Genomic DNA, 20,009 nt, shown 5'->3' with positions numbered 1-20,009 from the left:
GAATGGCCTTCTCCTTGACTGACATGACCACATGCCCATCCTAAGATGGAACTTCCTTCCTCTCCTTTCTCTAGCCACGCCCCTCATCAAGACCATTGTCGATTGTTGATGGTTGGCGTGCTTCCACCCTTGATATATAAGCAGCCTGAATTAGATGCTGAACCAAAGACATGTGTATTGTTTTGTTACCACACAAACTCCAAAGGAAAACAGTGATCAAATTGCTAGGTTGTTAAATCCAAATGTATCTAACCCTCAAGTTTAAATATTATGTCTAACTTAACCTAATTTCCCAATAAAGTATTTCTAAATGGACCCCTCCACACACAGTTCCTGGGTGTAGAATCTTGTAACTTTGATGTGAGAGATGAAAATTTCCTTTTCATTTATTCATCAAAAGTTTGCCATAGGTGCTATGGGAAAGGGAGTATATTAGGTTCATTGGAAGCATACAGAGTGAGTATAACACAGACCCTGCCTTCAAAGAGTTTGTCTCCCAACAAGTCAGGAAATCACTTAAACTTCTCTAGATCTCCATTGTCTAATGTAGATAATTTGAGAACTGGGTTAGGTACTTTCTGAGGTCATTTCTGCAACTCTAGAACTCCTACACCACATACATCCTCTGCAGAGTACAAAGGTAGTGTGAAAGGTCATTGGCAAAAATCATCTCATGACCTAGTCCTGAATGGCATTATCGTAAATGCCATTCAAAGTAAGTTAAATCACCCAAAATTCTGTCCCTTAACATTATTCTATTACAAACTCGAAAGTTTCTAAGAGAGTAAATCTTAAATGTTCTCACTGCACACTTACACACCCACACACACATGGTAATTATGTGTGATGTATGTGTTAACTAAACTTACGGTGGAAATTATATATATATATATATATATACACACACACATATATATATGTATGTATATGTATACATATATACATCATCGAGTTGTTCACCTTAAACTTACCCCATGCTATATGTCACTTATATCTTAATAAGGTTGGAAAAATATTTCTGTCCTTTCAAAGCTACAAGTCTCCTCATTACTATCTGAAAATACCACGTGGATTTTCATCTCCATGCCTGCGCCTCTGTCTGCCCCTAACAGGGATGACACTGTGTGCCCTCCAGACCTTGCGCCCTCCTAAGTGAAACCTCACCTGACAATGCCCACACACACCCATCTTCCCTTCCTGTAGGTTCATTCAACACTTTGTCATCACTAAATGCAGCTTTTAAGCCTTCACAGCTAGCCTGTCGTCTTCCATTATTAATATACAGTTAAACCCAATAGAGCCGTCATAGAATAAAGTGCTATGGAAGCACTGAGGTGGATGGATTAATTTCAACTAGGGGGACCAGTGAGAGCACCAGGGAAGAGATGATATTGGAGCACAATTTTTTTCATGGACAGGACCTGGTAACAGGGTTTATGTGGAGCGGTGATGAGAGGCAATAATCAGTGATGATCCTAAGCTTTGAAGCCTGGGTCAATGAAAATTTGTTAAATGAACGAACTTGTGGTTGGAGTAATGCAGTGACCTGAATGCCATTTTCAATATAATAGAAAAATGAACCAACATGTGAGATGGAGGACAATGTTGAACTTGGTTTTAGACAATTTTTTAAGCTGTCTGTGGGCAATTGATGTAGAGATGTTCAACCAGGCACTTCTCTGAGGTCAGGGGAGAGTTTGTGGGTTATCTACAAGTACTCTCCATTTCATCTTGTATGTATACAGTGCTGTATGAGTCATAGAGTGCTTTTCAGAGCCATTGTCTACTGTTGATTTTGATTCTAACGAACATCCTATAAAGTAGGTAGGGCAGGATGATAATTACCAGGCCCAGAGTAGCCCCTAAAGTGACCTTTGTGTCTGATTATTCTATTATTTTATACATTTATTTATTTTTGGCTGCATTGGGTCTTCGTTGCTGCGTGTGGGCTTTCTCTAGTTGCCGGCGAGCGGGGGCGGCTCTTCGTTGAGGTGCTGTGGGCTTCTTATCGCAGTGGCTTCTCTTTGTTGCCGAGCACGGGCTCTAGGCCTGCGAGCTTCAGTAGTTGTGGTGCGCGGGCCCTAGAGCGCAGGCTCAGTAGTCGTGGCGCAAGGGCTTAGTTTCTCCGAAGCATGTGGGATCTTCCCGGACCAGGGCTTGAACACGCGTCCTCTGCATTGGCAGGCGGATTCTTAACCACTGCGCCACCAGAGAAGTCCCTGATTATTCTATTATTAACACAAAGAACCTGAGGCTCAGAGAGGTTATCTGCTCAAGTAGGTGGGAGAACTGGGCAACCCCACCTCTTCTCACTGCAAATTCAGGTTGTTCTTTTTTTTTAACCACTAAGAGTGGTGATGGTTGAGGCTGGGGGAGCAGATAACATTTTGGACAATAGTATGAAGCAAGAGAGAAAGAATAAGAGGATGTTGGGGGCAACCCTTATGTTTAAAAAACAGTCAAAGAAAAAAGAAGCAAATGAAGGTGACCACGTGACCTGTCACTTCCCACCCCGTGAGACTCATCAGGCTCCTGAAGGGATCAGGATCTGTCATGCTTTCTTTCCCTGGGAGAACCAAGCAGGTTAACTGGTACACAGTAGGAGACCACTATACTTGAGGGAGAGTATTAATGACAATAGACATATAATGACTTGCCCAGTGGGCTGAGTAGGGTAAGTGCCTAGAACAGGGTTATGATTACTGGGGAAGACATAGGGACAGCAGGTTGTTAGACATACTTGGAATGGCAGCTTCCTGAGGTGGGTCAGGTATTCCCAGCATTAAGAAGGGCTACATTTAGGTGTACGTGGATGAAGACAGTGAAAAGGTTTCCGCGGAAGGTGAGTGAAATGAATTAAACGGATATGGAAACGTCGCGGAGGATATGACATAGAAGGTGCAACTTGGGGCATGATTCTCCTGGCCAAACCAAGGGCTCTAGATGAGGAATCAGGGTCCCATCTAGGGAGGGCGTTAGTGGTGGTGGGAATGACAGCCCAGCGGCTTAGGTGGGAGTCTCCCTTCTGCATGCACGTGGAAGGCCCAAGTTCAGAGTCCAAAAGGCCCGATGGTTAAAGGCACAGAAGGATTAATAAGTTCATTGCAGGGCTACTTTGGGAGGCGGCCAACCATGTGCCCAGGTCCTTTCCCTCGGTGCTAGGGAAGCCCTGGTCTCCACGCAGCGTTTCAAGTCTCACTAGCTCTCCTGATTCTTGGCACCGGTAAGCGGCGGTGCCCCGAGCCTCCTTCCTTCGCCTGACCACCGTCTCTGGGGGCTCCTCTCCTCCGATCTCCCTGCTCTCCCCATCCTTCCCTCTTTTCTCCTGAGCTGCAGAAGGGATACCTTGCGGGAGTCCTCACGCTCCCCGCGCCGCACGCCCACCCCGCGGCCTCCTCGGCCGGGCCGCCGCGGAGCCGGAGCGCGAGGGCGCAGCTTAACGGTCCCGCGGCCGCGCCTCGCGCTCCGCGCCCCGCCCGGCGGCGCCGCAGCTGCTGCCCTCCCGCCCCCTGCGTCATGACGCCGGCGCCCAACGCGGAAGCCGCTCGCTGCGCGCCCGGTCTAGCCGCGGGCTGAGCTCGGAGCCGCGGCGGGCGCGGGAAGCGGGCAGGGACGCGAGCCGAGCGCAGCCTCCCTCGCCAGCCGGGCAGAGCGGGCACCGCGGGCGGAGCGGAACGAGCGTGCCGGCAGGCGGAGCGGGGCACGGCGCGCCGGGGCCGCCGCCGGGGGGGATGCAGCTGCCTCCCCGGGCCGGCGTGTAGAGAGGGCGGGTCCCCGGCCTCGGGAGCGCGGCGGTGGAGGGGACAGAGGCGGCGGCCATGGCGACCCCCGGCAACCTGGGGTCCTCCGTCCTGGCGAGCAAGACCAAGACCAAGAAGAAGCACTTCGTAGCGCAGAAAGTGAAGCTCTTTCGGGCCAGCGATCCGCTGCTCAGCGTCCTGATGTGGGGGGTAAACCACTCGGTAAGGGCTCGGGCTGCGGCGCGCGGTCCCTTTCCTCCTCCTCGTCCTCGTCCTCCTCCTCGTCCTCGTCCTCCTCCTCGTCCTCGTCCTCCTCCTCCTCGTCCTCCTCCTCCTCGTCGTCGTCCTCGTCCGCCGCCTCCTCCTCCCCCTCCTCCCCCTGCAGCTGCTGCGGGGCGGGGAGCCCGAGCGGGGCCCGGGCCCTCCGGCTGCTTGCCCTCCGGGGCTGCCCGTTCGCCGCGGCGCCTCGGTGCCCCCAGCCCCGCGCCGCGCGCCCGCCCCTCGGGGCCGCCCAGGCGCCACTTGGACCCCCTAGGGACCTAGGGCCGGATGCAGGACGAGGGGGTCCCATTTGCACTGGAGCCCTGCGGCGGGTACCAGTGTCGCCCCCGGTCCGTGCGTCCGCTCGCTGGCCGATCTGTCCCCGCAGCCCGGGAACTGGGAAGTTTGTGCGGGGCACGACTCCGCCTGGGCTGTCACCCCGGCGGGGACTGTTGGGGCGAGAGTCCCGGCGCTTGCTTCTTCTGCGGGGGCGGTCCTCCGCCGTCCGGCAGGTGTACCTGTCCGAGGATGGGAGCGTACGAAGCCTCCCCGCACCGGGCACAGGGGTGAGAATACTGGAGATCGCGGAGCTTTGGGCAGCGGCTTAGTGCTTAGGTCCTTTTTTCCCTTTAAAGGCGATATTCTTGGACGCCAGGAATCTTTTTGGCAAAGATAAAACCAATGTAAATATGGCTCTGGTGTTTAGCATCTTCCTCTGCCCCTCTCGCGCATCGCCCTGCCGCTGTGCCCGCTGAAGAGCTGCCTGGCGGGGAGTCGTGCTCCCCAGACCTCCTCCCCCACCTTGGGGAGCCAGGCCGAAATCGCCGACTGCGGAAGGGCGGCCTGGGGATGACAGCGGGAGGGGGTCTCGGCGGGCGCGGTGGACGGCTGTCTTGAGTTGACTGCACCCGTTTGGGGGGTTTGTTTCAAAGGTTGGAGGAGGCGGCTTGGAAAGGTTAGCGTAACCCACTAGCCCGAGGTGCTGGAGATGCGCCGCTGCGGGCTCTGCGGACTGCGGTCTGAGGGTCCGATATAGCTTACTGCTGATCTTCCAGCGAGAAACTCTTGCAGTTTTCATCTCCTTAGGATCAGGAAATCTGATAGGAGCTGTTGGCTGAGCCATGAAAGTTTAAATGAGCCTGTGAATTTTGACCATGGCCTTACCCACTGCAGTCGGTTAGCGTCTGAGGAGAAGTGTACGCTTGCCTTCCGTACTTTTGATTTCGATGGATGTCTGTGGGCCCTTTTCAGCATAATAGAAATGACAGAAAACCATGTTGGGTTTTGAAAGAACATTCTCGGTGTAATGAAGTTGGTTGAAATGGCTCAAAAGCATCGTATTTGTATTTTTCTTTCCCAGGCTGAGCTGGGGAAAAGGTGAAACTGTATCAAGATTGATCGATTGTGCTTGCAAGGAGTGACTGTTTTTAAGAAGGTTGAGACATGATTATTCCTATCAGCCTAATGCCTGATCGCCTGGAGTTCATTTTAACTTCCTGATAACTTCTTGAGCAATTAGGAATGCAAGCTTTTGCAACAGCGGACACTAGTGCATCAAAACCCCGCTACGTTTTATTAAAGTAAATAAAATGTTATTTTTCCTGTGTAATAAGTGTACAGTTTAGAGTTATGTTCTAAATTTAAGTTTTTTTTATTATGTTGCTGTTAGTTGCTTTTTTAAAAAAAGTAATGTTGTTAGTTCTGTATGTATGAGTGCTTTTATCTCCTTTGAAGTTCTGGTGTTTTGGTCAGGAGAGTGTGTCTGAGCATTTAATCTAGTAAAGTAGTGGTGATAATATGCCACTGAAAGGGTGTGCTGTCTGGGAATTAGTCCCAACTCCAGTTTACTTTAGAAAACCTTGTAATTGTGCGGTGTTTTACTGTACCCACTTCTGTTGCTACTTTATACTTTTGAATTGCTACATTTGTTTTAGAGTTTCTTGCTAATTGGAAATATTTTGAAACTACTTAAAGCTTATAAAAATAATGTGATTTGTAGACAGTGCATTTTCTTTTGCTTTCAAGAGAAGTTAGCAAGTCTAAGTGTAGTCATCCAGAGGAGTCAGGTTTCCATAGTATGCAGTATAACCATGTTATTCATTCAACAAATATATATCAGGCACATTGTGCTAGCCTCTGTGCAAAAGATTGCTAAAAATGCCCCTCATATTTTTGTCCAAATATCTTTATTTTTAGGGCTCGAGTTGACATAAGAAAGGTCTGTTTCACAGGCTTTTTTTAAAAAATGTTTATTTTCTTTCTTTTTTTTTTAAAGAAAGGACGGGGGGTGGGGCGGGGGGTATATAAAGATGAAATCTACACCCAGATGCCATGTGTTTCTGGTTGATTTCATTTTAGGTAACAAAGTCTTAGATAAATGTTTTCATATGACCTTGTATGCACCAAAGTCTACAGTATAATATGAGAATAAATTTGTCAGTTGTATTGTATATGAATGGAGACATTTGAGAAAGCCTAGTAGAGCAGGAAGAGATCATTCAAATCAGTCCTTCCCTACATTTCTAATGTGATCAGGATTAATGGGAAAAGATGTCATGAACATAGCAATTTCTTGCTTTTAAAATTCATGTGCATTTGTGTTAAGGACATTTAGAAATAACCATATATTTGGAGCACTAAAGGGGAACCATAGTCATCTACTACATGGAGGATCATTTAAGCATTTTACAAGATTGGGAGTCATCTACATACCATAGTAAAATGCTCATTGGATCCATGTTCTAATTCTTTCTCCAATGCTGTTGACCTTGGGCCTATTAACTATTTTTATATCGATATTTGTATCTGTGAAGTAAGGTGATTGGACTGGATGATTTCCAACTTTTTTTCTAACTTCAAGATTCGACTACTTTTACAGTCGAGTAGGTTGCTACCATTAAGTTAGGAGCCCCAGACTAGGAAGAGTAATAGTATATAACAAAAGTTGCGTGACTATTATAACCTTGCAAATGCAGCCACACTCAGGGAATTTTCAAGGCCATGGTTAGGGGCAAGGAAATCTGTGGTGATTGCAAGAGACGTGTGAACTAAGAGTTTGTGGGATTGATTGTAGTCGGACTGCGTTGCATTCTATTAAGTCCAAGTCTATTTGATTGAAATACAGAAACTTGCAGTTAAGGTGGAAAATTTCAAGTCCATTGTGGTGGTAATTCTCAATGACAAGAATAGGCTTGACTTTGTGTGGTTAATTCGATATGTTACTGCTTTCTGACTTAGACTACCCATCAGTGAATGGATCACTGACAATTTTTTTATATATATATATATTTTTTTTAATGGGAATTATTTATTTATTTTATTTATTTATTTATGGCTGTGTTGGGTCTTCGTTTCTGTGCGAGGACCCTCTCCAGTTGCGGCAAGCGGGGGCCACTCTTCATCGCGGTGCGCGGGCCTCTCACTATCGCGGCCTCTCCTGTTGCAGAGCACAGGCTCCAGACGCGCAGGCTCAGTAATTGTGGCTCACGGGCCTAGTTGCTCCGCAGCATGTGGGATCTTCCCAGACCAGGGCTCGAACCCGTGTGCCCTGCATTGGCAGGCAGATTCTCAACCACTGCGCCACCAGGGAAGCCCGACAATTTTTATTTTAAGTATTTTAAGCGGAGAATATAATTGAATACATAAAGGAAAAGATGACTTAAGGCAATTTTGTCTTGTTACATTTGGAATTAAACTAAAAACGATCAGGCAGTTAGCTTCTTACAATTATATTTTAATAGTGTGTGAAGCATGCATGTAGAATGTTAGGAGTCAAGCCTTGTTTTAAATAGATATTCTAAAAGATTTTTATGCGGAGTGAAATGGGGGCCTTTTAGAAATGAGTATTTAAAAGTCTATTTAAATATCTAAAGGAAGACCTTTGCATAGAAAAACTTTAAAGGGCATAAAACTTGTTTAAAACAAACGTAGTGTTTCAAAGTAATCAACATTAGTGTTCATTTTTTTGGTTGCAAGCTGTGGAAATGTGGGTGAGCATAGGCAAAATCTGTAAATATTAGGAGGGTTTTGGAGGTCACAGTGGAAGGACCAACTGGTAAGCAGACCAGGAGAGCAGGGCTGGGGCTGGGCTTTGGGAATGATTGGAACCAGGTGCTTGGGTGTTGTTGGGACTTCTCTGTCCGTTTTGGCTATATTCTTGCTCATTGCTGTCTGGTTTCCTCCACAGGGCAGGGAACTAATGCTTCCTGAATTTCACATTTTGTAATTTCCACCCCCCAAAAGGGTCTTTCTGTCTCCGATTCAGTTATAAAAGTCCCATGGAAGGATTCTGACTGGTTTGGCTTCCATCAGTTGTGGCATTTCCCTAGACCAAGCCGCTGAGAAAAGGTGGCAGCTCTTGCCCATTGGAGCTGGGGAAGAACAGTTCCCAGAGAAGGGACAGGCGACATCAGGCAGGTATCCATCCTAGTATTAGAGCTAGTACTTATCTAGTACTCGTCTAAGATTGCCTTGGTGCCCATGCGCCATGTTTTGTGTGTTTTGGCAGATAACGCGCTTTTCTGAGCTGAGCATCGTAGCCTTTGTTATATTCTCAACAAGGTCCTGGAATTGGAATAATATTGAAGAAATAGTGATGTCTTTTAGGTTCATGGGTTTATATTTGGGCACTGAAAAAGGTAAAAGAAGGAAACTAGGGTTTAAAAATGAAATAACTATGAAATAGTGACTGAATGGAATGTAATGAAGCAATTAAATGAAAACAGTAATGAGCTAGACATTAGATGAACCCAGTGAATGGAACCCAAATAACCCTTCATTCAAGAACTAGTCTCACACAATTTTTCTTTCTTCCCTTTACTTTAGAGAAAAGAAGAATGCCAAGCACACAACACACACACACACACACACACACACACACACACACACACACACGAAGTTTATTATTAGGGAAATATTTTCATACCCCCTAAAACTTGGGATTACATCCTGAGAACAGAATACATTTTGTTCTCCATTTATTGACTACCTTAGAATGAACTTGAATATTCAGAATGATGCCCTCGGCAAGACCATGATTTCTCTTTCTATGATAGGATTGTCCGCTGTCTTCTATGTCTTTAGAAAGATTTTCAGCAAGAATTGTAAATAAACATACAAAATCTACCTTATGTTGATTAGAAAATGCAGTCACCCAGAGTAATTAAATCTGCCAACATACCCTTGGAGATACAAATTTTGGAATTTAAGGGAATTGGTGCAATTTGGCCAAATGGTTTGTGTTCAGACAGATTGGGTTCAAATGTTGCCTCCATCTTGATGGTCTGTTTGAGCAGATAGATGATTTATTCTCTTGAGCCTCAATTTACTCATTCTTACAAATGGAGATGATGATGATTACCTCGCAGTGTTATTTTGAGGGTAAGTAAGATAATGTATTTAAAACCTAGCACTGTAATTGGCACATAATAAGGATTCAGTAATTGATACCCAAAATGAACAAATTCAGATGCTGTTAGGCTGGTAGCATATTAATAAGCGCTAGACAGGTGTTTCTTAAAATTTAATGTATGTTTGAATCACCTGGGGACATTTTAAAAATGCAGATTCTGACTCAGCAGGTCTGGGGCGAGTCCTGAGATTCTGCTTTTGTCATACTCTTAGGTGATGAGACACTGCTGGTCTACAGCCTGTACTTTGAGTAGCCACAGTGGAAGGAATATCGTTAAAAATAAGGAAAAACGTTCAGGATTTGTCCTCTGACAGCATGTGATGAATCCTTGGAAGAATGGTGACCATGTGATTGAGTTTGAAAAGTTAAGAGAAGGAATTGTGTGTGGAGAAAGGATACACAGATTTTTGATTTGAGACGTGTTGAGTTGCAGGTGATGGTGAGTGGACATTCTAATGACTGTGCCCACCTGCAGGGTGTTGGAAGGTGGCATTGGAGCTCAGGAGAAGGTTAGGGCTGGGATGGAGAGTTGATAGTTGTCCATGCAGGATCGGTGGTTGAAGCCATGGGGGAACTTCAATCTCTGAGGGAGAAATAGGAACACCTGGGACACTTGGCTTTGAGGGAGGGATGGAGAAGGAAGAAATGTGAGACAAGAGAAAAGTCAGCCGGAAGGTTAGCAGAATTAGATGTGCCAGAGACCACGGTATTCATGGATGTACTTTTGAGACAGTGGTTGATTCGGATGTGTGTGTGCAGGTGTGAGAGCTTAAAGATTTATGGAGCCAATGAGTAGAAGTGGGGCAGCTTCTTCTAGAAGGTTAGAAGGGAGGTAAAAGATGCCGTTTTATTTAGGAATACCTAGGTATTTCCCTTGACTCCATATCTTAACATTCTCACCTCTACCAACCAAACCAGGTTTATTTCCTTTCTTGAACTGTTAAAAATACCTCCTAGCTTTAACCACATTTCCGCTTTTTGTGCCAGGGACCCCACGGGAGTCCAGTGAAGGCTGTGGATCCCTTCTTAGAACAATGCTTTCAAATAAATTAATGAAAACACATAGGATACATCCTACCCAGTTCTCAGATTCCCTGAATTCTATCCACGGACCGCTTGAGGGTTCATGGAACCCAGTTAAGAACCCTCGCAAGAATAAGTTGGGGAGGGTGTGGGGTGGGAAGCCCAGCAGCTCGGAAGAATAGTAGGAACAGGCAGAGGTTGAATTAATTACCTGCTGAGATCACAGTGCTAGTAGGTGGTGGGATTCAATCCCGTACCCTTAACCGTGGAACTGTGCTACCTGGGCCAGGCCAGGGAGTTATTCATTTCTTGGAGATCTTTTCTTTCCTTCCTTAGTCTTAAAGGCTTTGACAAAGTATTAGCTATTAATATGGAGAAAAACAGAAAACAGTTTTTCCTTTACAGAAAGAAGAGCATTGCTTATATTCAAAGCACGTAGGAAGAGGGCATATATAAAACTTCTTTATGAGAAGTCTTGTAGGGAGTTTTAAAACAGTAACCTACCTAAAGATAAGCCTTGACATTCAAAGTAAGCATAGTTTTTCACTGGTCCGCAGTGGTTAGGAGTTCAGGCTCTGAAGCCACACTGTCTAGTTGGCTGTGTGACCTTAGTCACAATTCTTTTATGAAAGGAGATATTAATAGTGCTTATTATGGAGATTTGTTATGTGGGTTAAATACGTTGGTACTTGTAAGATGCCTAAAGAGTTGCTGGCACATGGCAAGTTCATAATAAATGTTAGCCTTCATTTTATCATTTTTGAAGTATGTTAAATGACAAAACATGGAAAATTACTAGAGTGCATGTTAAATTAATTGTTCTGTTATCCTGCTTCACAGACAAAACATCACCATTGCACTTGGCATGCTTGTGCATCTTTGAGTTATAAATTAATCATTTTGAATTATCTTTGTGCCCTTGCTTTGATGTCTTTATCTGCTTTGTTATAATGTTCTTTTTTGTATCTTTAACGCCTTGATCAGGTTGTTCAACGTGTCAAAAATTTAATTCAGATTCATTAGTTACAAGTTGTGTCAGATATTAATTTGATATTTCACCTTTTTTTTTTTTAACATAAGGGCACTGTGCAGGACGCTTGGGATGCAAAATGAATATATTGTGGACCGTACCTTCAAACTGCTCATAACTGCAGGGGTAACAGACATATGCATAAACATGTGTATAAGCAGCTGGAGTATCAGGAATGCTGGGGTGGAGGGTGTTACATAGGGTGGTCCGAGTGTAAACCTTATGAAGAAGACATTTGAGTAAAGAGATGGAGATGAAGGGGTTGGGCGTGAGGATATCTGGGGGAAGGGCATTCTAGGCAGAAGGAATAGCTCATGCAAAGGCCCTGAGGCTGGTGCTGACTTGGCATGATTAGAAAACTGCAAGGAAGCCTGTGTGGCTGGAGCAGAGTGAGAAAGGGGGAAAGTGCTGGGGGGTTGGAGGTGGGGGGACTGGGTCATGATTACTTCTTCCCAGGACTCTTGGGGAAGGTTCAAGAGGATCTGACATTGAGCGGCCCTTGAAGGTGGAATAGAATCTCCCAGCTGGAGAAGGCAAGGAAGGGTGTGTGTGGCCAAGGGGACAATACTGGCAAAAGTAAGCCGACCGACTGGGTGATGCTGAGGGCTCTGCTGTGGCCGTGGCCTCGGGCCTTGCCGCTCACTCCAAGTGTAATCCACAGACGCCTGGCAACAGCCGTCACCCAGGAGCCTGCTGGAAAGGCAGAAGTGTGGGCCTCTCTGCAGACCTTCTGGGGCAGAGTGTGCGTTTTAATAAGACAGGTGATTTGGAAGCACCTTCCAGTTTGAGAAGCACTGCCTGGGGTAAATCTTTGGTTTCAAACCCTGGGGTTCCCTGGAGGTGCCTCTGAGGCTGGTGGGAGGGGGCTGAGCTGGTGGGGGAATTCATCCCTCGCCTCAGCCTCATCCAGAGCAGCTTGATTTTGTTCTCATCGTTGTCAGCTTTTTTTTTTTTTTTTAATTGTGGGCACAGAATACATACTGTACAGGTACAAGGGAAAAAAGGTTCTGCCACCAAGGAGATCGAAAACCACAGAGGTAAATGAGGGGGAGTGTTAGGAGATGGTTGAAAAGGTAGTTTGAGGGCAGATTTTCAAAGGCCGAGTAGCCTTTGTTTGCCAGAGAGAAACTTAACAGTTCTGACAAGGGCCACTTTAAAATTTACCATAAAAAGCAAGTGGTACTCAACCCTGGAACTGTACTGTTCTCTCTCAGTGTGTTCTCTGCTCTTTGAATCTATTTCTTACTTTTCCACCCTCCTTAAACTTCCCTCTGGTGTTTTGTCCCTCTGTCTCCTCCACCCCCCAGCTGATTGCCTTTAAGGCTTTAGAAGGCGTTGAACAAGTAGAAGGTATCGCCTTCCACTCTCCCTGCTACCCAATCCACCAGCTTTTGGACACCGAATCCATCGGCCTGCAGATGCGCTGGAGCACCGCACTGTCTAGTTTGCTGGCTGCTAGTTGCAGATGGCTATTTAAATCTCATTTAATTAAAATTAAATCTTAAGATTCAGATTTCCCTGAAGTGCTCGATAGCCACCCATGGGTGGTGGCCACCGAATTGGAAAAAAAGACTTTTTCCATCGTTATCTCACTTGGTATTGGACGGCGTTCCCGGCTCTGGGACCTCCCATCTCGTAAACAGAATAAACAGCCCTGACAGCAGAAACCCTCCTTTGGTGTCACATCTCTCATGTTGGCGTCCACTCTGCTTCTCTGTTCCTTGTTAGAGCAGAAGTTGAAAACCCTCGCCTGAAGCCGCTGTGTCCCGTGGTCTGTAGTTGCTGTCCCGCCCCCCCCGCCTCCCCTCCCCCTCCTCCCCCGCCTCCCCTCCCCTCCCCCCCCCCCCCACCTCCCACCTGCCATTTCCATCCTCACCACTCCCAGGAAGCTGCTCCTGTCAGCCTCACCTTCATGTTTTCAGATCCAGAGGCCACCTTCTTGGTTTTTTTCTTGTTTTCCTTCACTCCTTAGGTGCCTTATCGAGCTCTTCATCCTCCTTTCAGCCTCTAAATGTTAGAGTGCCCCAGGACTCTGTCCAGGGTCTTCTTCTGGAACTACAGAGTGTATTTCATCTGCATGACCTTATTTATTTAGTCCCGTGGCTTTTCATGCTGATAGTTAAGAAATGGACATCTTCCCTTCTGACCTCCCTGCCGGGCTGCATATTTCAATTTCTTATTTGATATTTCACTTGACTACCTAACGGGCACCTCAGATGTGTCCCCACCAGGACTCCTGGTTTCCTGCCCCACCTCCCGTCATGCCCTGAACTAATTTCTCCCTCATCTCAGTCAGTGGACCACCATCTACCCAGGTGCTCAAGCCCCAAACTCAGGAACCAACCCTGATCCTTCTCTTTTCCTCACCTCTCCCTCCCGACTCGTATTTCTGAGTTCTGACTCTGTATACTTCTCTCTTCCCGTATGAATTATCTTTCTCTAGAACATGGCAGGGGCCCTCAGGTCCCCCGGTGGTCCTTTTGCCCTGTCTCAGTCCCAGTTCTCAACAGCAGTGGCAGTGATCTTTCTGAAACGTAAATGATGTTCTGTCACTTCAGAGAAAACCTTCCAGAGGCCTCCCTATATACGTATAACTGAATCACTTTGCTGTACACCTGAAACTTACAAAACACTAAAAAAAAAATAATAAGTAAAAAAATAAAAACAAACTTGAGGGACTTCCCTGGCGGTCCAGTGGTTAAGACTTCACCTTCCAATGCAGGGGGTGAGGGTTCGATCCCTGGTCAGGGAACTAAGATCCCGCATGCCTTGTGGCCAAAAAACCCAAAACATAGAAGCAATATTGTAACAAATTCAATAAAGACTTTAAAAATGGTCCACATAAAAAAAAAATTTTTTTTAAACCAAATAAACAAAAAATACAAACTTGAAGAAGAAAAAAAAAACCCGAGCTCTTTTCAGTGGCTTAGACTTCTTACTGGCCTGGCCCCAACTTCCCCCTGTGCCTTCTCCCTTCCAGCCTTGCTAGTCTTCTTCTGTTCCTTACACAAGCCAAGTTCAGAGCAGCCACAGAGCTTCTGCGTTTACTTTTCTCTTTGTCTGGAATGTTCTTCCCTCGGGCCCCTTGTCATTTTACTTTGTCAGCTGAAGGCTTGCCTTCTCCGAGAGCTTCCCTGGCCACATCTAAAGAAGCCCCTCCACTCTCACACAGCTCTTATTCTCTCCGTGACACTTGACACTCTCGGAAAAGGAGGTGTTTACATGTTCGTTACTTCTCTCCCCCGGCTGGGCTGTGAACCTGTTAGCTTCAGCTCCCCAGCAGCTGAGACCAGGTCCTATTTGCTGCCACCTCCCTGCACCCGGAACGGTGCTTGCATGCAGTAGGCACCCAGTAAATACTGTTGAATTACTGAGTGGAGCCACTGAGTGCCCCACAGGTGTGCTGTGAGCCTTCCACGCAGAATTTTCATCAGCACGTAAGCTCTGTTTTTGCTGGGATTGAGCAGCGTGCTCAGAGCGGTTTGCTGGGCGGGTTGAGCAACGCCTGGGAGAGTAGGGGAGGACTCGCTGCGAGCCGGTGATAAGAGATGTGGGGTAACCACAAGCTGATGACAAACCAAGAGCCGATGGCCACAGCCGCCTGCGAGAACTTTGCCTTGTGAACATGGCAGAGAAGTTTCAGGGAGTCAACAGCTTCTCTCCTAGAACCTCACCAAGTCGGTTGTGTGGAGGCTGTGAAAGCCTTTCTGAACAATCCGAGACCTTATTTTATAGAAGAGTGCACTGCAATGTCATTTCTGCTTTATTCCACGTAGTTGGGGTCTGTTAACAGCTTCAGGTACGCCTCTCAAAGTTCTAGTGTTCAGAAACGTGCCATACGTTAAATTTAAGATTCTTCAAGCATTGTGAGAATAGCGATGATACTAGTACCTCAAATCTTCCCGGGTATCTTTCTACCATGTTACGTTTCTGCTGGTTCTTAATCATGGTGCCTTGTTCCCATGTTTGCTTGGTAATTTTGGCCATGAGCTGCTCATTTCCCTTGAACCATTACTCGAGGAGGATTTTCAAGTCTTGGAGTGAAAGTGTGTCCCTCTAGAGAGAATTGTCTCCTGTGGCCAGATGGCTAGGGGCACTACAGACCAAGGCCATTTTAAACTAAACTCACAGCTTGGGATTTTTTGGACTTGGTGGTGACATACATTTGGGCTGCAGTCCCCTGGTGGTGGAATGGGTTTATTTTGGGATCACCTTTACGCTGAGGCCGTGACCCTTTCGGATCCTACCCTTATGGAGAAAGGGTTTCCTATTAGATCCCCACCTTGGGGATCCGACTTCTGTTCCTCCCAACCCACGGGACCATCAAAGCCGTCAGAGTGAGTGGCTTCCGTGGGAGTTGACGGCTCTCGCACTCTGCTTTCACTCAGATTTTGGCAAGGTAACTCCTGCCTCTTCAGCACTTTGATGCCTTTAAGAAGATGTTTGAAAAAATATTTTATTCAGGATGTTTAGCTGTTTTCAGTGGCAGAGTTGATCTGAATAACCTAGTTCCACCCTATTAGCGGAAATGGAAATCAGCATCAACGTTTCTAAACAGAGGGAGCGGCAAGCAACAAGTAAGGGAGAAGTCAGAGCCCCGGGGTGCTCGGGTATGTCTGTGGCCACCCCAGGGGTGGGTCAGTGACGGGACTCAGTGCCACCAGAGGAGACTCTGTGAAATCCGTTGCTGTCCTCTGGGTAAGAGGCGACCAGAGTCTGAACTAGGGCAGTTCCGTGGTGGCAGAGAGAGGGTGTCCCCAGAGATGTTTGGGAAGTTGACTGAGCTGGATTTGGTAACTGCCCGGGGGAAATGGATGGGAAGGAGTCGAGGGCGACCCCAGGTTTTCTAGTTTGGGTAGCTAAATAGTTTTCTTCCATTCATACTCTCCATTACATTAATGGTTATCTTTTGGGCTATTAGCCAAAAGGAGTTCTTATTATCTGCATTTAGGTTACTCATATGTGGAAATGATATTATTTCCTATTTTGATGTGTTCACAAATCTTCCAATTTATAGGTAAATCCAGCATTTGATGAATAATTCAGCATTTGATGTACTTCATTTTGTAAAAAGTGTCATTTTCATATCTAAAGTTCTACTACCAATAACCTGTAATTGGTTTAGGGTTTTTTTTTTTTTTTTTTTTTTTTTTTGAGGTGTTTTCTTTAAGGCCTTAGAGGAAGAATTATGAAAAAGACAGTTTTTGCTTGTAAGGAGTTCCTAGTCCTAGTGGGAAGATAGGCATGTAATTATGTAAACAAGGTGCTAAATTGGTGAATTAACAGAACTGCCTTCAAGGTTTATTTGGTTGTAAATGACAGTCGTGCAAGTCAGATTAGCTAAAAGAAAAAACAGGGAGGGGTGATGGGGTAACTCCTGGAACAGATGGGCATTGAGAGTCAAACTTAGACCAGTATCCAAAGCTCCTCCTTCCTCACTTTCTCGCTAATCTTTGAATCGCTTTTCGTAAACCTTTTCTCTAATAATATTGTCTTTTCTCAGCTGCTTTGTACAAGTAGACCCCACACAGCAACTATGCTTATTGCCCCCAGATCCAGGTCCATTCAGATGGCATTTAGCCACCCTGCATCCTAATTTCAGATTTCTTAAGAGGGAGAGAAGGGGAGAGACAAAAAAGAGAGCGACCATCAGATCAGACAGCTGCGGCCACTGGGTCTCCTGGCAGTGCTGGCTTGGCTGCTGGGTGGCACCTGGGTGGAGGGGCAGTGATAGTTCTCAAGCCTTGGAATCCTTCTGGGCGAGGGACCCCTCTCCCCAGGGTGTGTGCACAGATCTACAGACAACAGAGGCTTCATAAACTGCCTGGGGAGAGTTAGTGCTATTTGAGTTGGATCTTGATGAATGAGTTGGCATTCGAAGAGGCTGAAGAAGACGGTCATAGGCAGAGTAAGTAGCATGTACAAAAGCATAAAGGAGGCTTCCCTGGTGGCGCAGTGGTTGAGAATCTGCCTGCCAGTGCAGGGGACACGGGTTCAAGCCCTGGTCTGGGAGGATCCCACACACCGCGGAGCAACTAAGCCTGTGCACCACAACTACTGAGCCTGTGCTGTAGAGCCTGCGAGACCCAGCTACTGAAGCGCGCACACCTAGAGCCCGTGCTCCGCAACAAGAGAAGCCGCTGCAGTGAGAAGCCCACACACTGCAACAGAGCAGCCCCCACTCGCTGCAACTAGAGAAAGCCCGCGCGCAGCAACGAAGACCCAATGCAGCCAAAAATAAATAAATAAATTTATTAAAAAGAAAGAAAAAGAAAGCATAAAGGACCTGTGTCATTTTCAAGGACCTGCTGAACCTTTCCTCAGGTGCCATTATGCTTCCCATCTTCTATTTTTACAGTTTTGTTTGTTTCCATTCTCTCGCATGTATTCCTATTTTTTTTGTTTTTTGTTTTTTTTGGGCGTGCCTCTCGGCATGCAGGATCTTAGTTCCCTGACTGGGGATAGAACCCGTGCCCCCTGCAGTGGAAGCATGGAGTCTTAACTACTGGACCGCCAGGGAAGTCCCACGTATTCCTATTTAAATTGCTTCTGTTTACATTGATTCCTTTGGGCTTGGTCATTTAGGATTCAAATCCTATCGCAAGTTGCTGGACCTCCTAACATTCATAGCTTAGTGCTATTTGTAATTGTAATAAACGTGCTCTGTTTTTGTTTCCACCTGCATGTTGAGGAAGGTATTCTGTATTAACCGACCCCAGAATGAGGGACCTGGATGGCACTGCTATCACGTAACCTGCACAGAGGCAGCTGGGTGGAAGGGGCGGTACTGCCAGCCACCCGCGGCAGAGGGCCACAGCTCCCTTTTTGTAGTCTGCCTGCACAGAGGAAGTTCATCTTCTGATGTGCGCAGAGGTGCCCTGTGTGCTAGCAGCTGCCCTGCTCTTCTCAGGTCATGCGTCCCAGATTTCTCATCTGGAATTCCTAAGTGTTGGTATCCTGGAGGAAGCTTTCAGGCGGTGGTCAGGCTGGATAGAAGAAAAGAAAGTGGGGTTTCCTTTACAGATTTGAATCTACTTTAGAAAATGCGTAATCATGCAGGCTTTTCTGCTATGTGCGTGTTTACATTACACAAATTAGTTTACACAAGTTTGGTCAATGGGGAGTGCTGGCATACGTGGCAGAAATTGGTCCCTACACAGTTTTCCTTGGGCACATCACTGTTTAATGCCTCCAGATAACAGCGACTGGATGCAAAAATACCCAACGTGGCCAAAGGCAGCAGACCAGGTGGGACAGCGGGACACCTGTCTCCCGTGTCCTTGATCTTTGCTTGACTCAGGTGGCCAGGTCCAATGTCTCGGAAGAACTAATTTCATGGTTCTGTCCAGTCTATGTGCATTCGGTTCTAGTCTGTATGAACTCAATCGTTCCTTATATTATTTGCGTTGAGTGATCTTCACAATTGTATTTTTAAAGGTAAAATTCCTTCTCTATTTCTTAGGAATTAAACAGTTTTGAAGACTGACATGTATATTTTTAACATTTTATTTTTTTAAGCCTTCCACAGGTTTTGAGTATTCTCCCTAAAATCTGTTTTAGTGATAGGCAGAACCTAAAGTTTTTCAAGAACACACCTATCGCATTATAAATAGAAACATTTGTATTTACAGTTTATTTTGCATACCCGTACACCCAGGTTGGAATTCCGCTACACCCAAACACACACACAATCGCTGTTATTGTTTTTTTTGTTGTTGTTTGTTTGTTTTGGGTTTTTTTATAAATTTATTTTTATTTTTGGCTGCGTTGGGTCTTTGTTGCTGCACTCAGGCTTTCTCTAGTTGTGCTGAGCGGGGGCTACTCTTCGTTGTGGAGAGCGGGCTTCTCATAGCAGGCTTTCTGTTGTTGCAGAGCACAGGCTCTAGGTGCGCCGGCTTCAGTAGTTGTGGCACGTAGGCTCAGTAGTTGTGGCTCGCGGGCTCTAGAGCGGAGGCTCAGTAGTTGTGGCGCCCGGGCTTAGTTGCTCCATGGCATGTGGGATCCTCCCAGACCAGGGCTCGAACCCGCATCTCCTGCGTTGGCAGGTGGATTCTTAACCACTGCGCCACCAGGGAAGCCCAGCCGTCGTTGTTTTGTTTCCAGGGATAACCAGGTATGAATGGTGCTGGAAGCCTTGCTGACTGAGTCATCCATAGTCTTAAAAAATTTGAAGACCCTCATCTAAATAAGCAGAAACTTAATTTCTTTACTCTTGAATTTCCTGAGTCATCCTCCTCCAGCCCAACCACGTTGCCCTCCCTCTCCGCCTTTCACACACCCAGGGTCTGGGGGGTTCATGCGTCTTTCACAAGTCTGCCCTGGCTCCTGAAGTTTCCATGCTCCAAAATGACCGGTTTCACTGTGCTGCCAATCACCTTTACCTTTTTGAAACTGTACTCTAGCTTTCTTCTGTGCCCAGAAGCCTGAGAAGAAACTTTCTCGTCAACTAACCCCTCCCTCATAGAACCAAGACCCCAGGCTTTTACTCCATTAAGAACTGGAATACATTTCCCCATTGAAACAAACAGCCGCCTTCCAAATGAAC

The 20,009-nt window shown here is 46.4% G+C and overlaps 1 protein-coding gene across 2 annotated transcripts in view; it reads left to right on the top strand.

The window, feature by feature from the left end:
• The first annotated feature begins 3,526 nt into the window (after positions 1–3,526).
• PIP4K2A (phosphatidylinositol-5-phosphate 4-kinase type 2 alpha) overlaps positions 3,527–20,009 on the top strand; it is a 175,869-nt gene continuing 159,386 nt past the window's right edge. The window contains exon 1 of one of the 2 annotated variants that reach the window (XM_082449816.1): positions 3,527–3,962. In XM_082449816.1, coding sequence (XP_082305942.1) covers positions 3,819–3,962 — 144 coding nt within the window. In that variant the 5' untranslated portion in view covers positions 3,527–3,818. The remainder of the gene's footprint in view (positions 3,963–20,009) is intronic. The other variant, XM_082449817.1, reaches the window with a different exon arrangement.

The sequence above is a fragment of the Balaenoptera physalus genome (assembly GCF_965194825.1).
Source record: "Balaenoptera physalus genome assembly, chromosome: 2".
NCBI classification, from domain to species: domain Eukaryota; kingdom Metazoa; phylum Chordata; class Mammalia; order Artiodactyla; family Balaenopteridae; genus Balaenoptera; species Balaenoptera physalus.
This window is presented reverse-complemented; position numbering and strand designations above follow the sequence as displayed.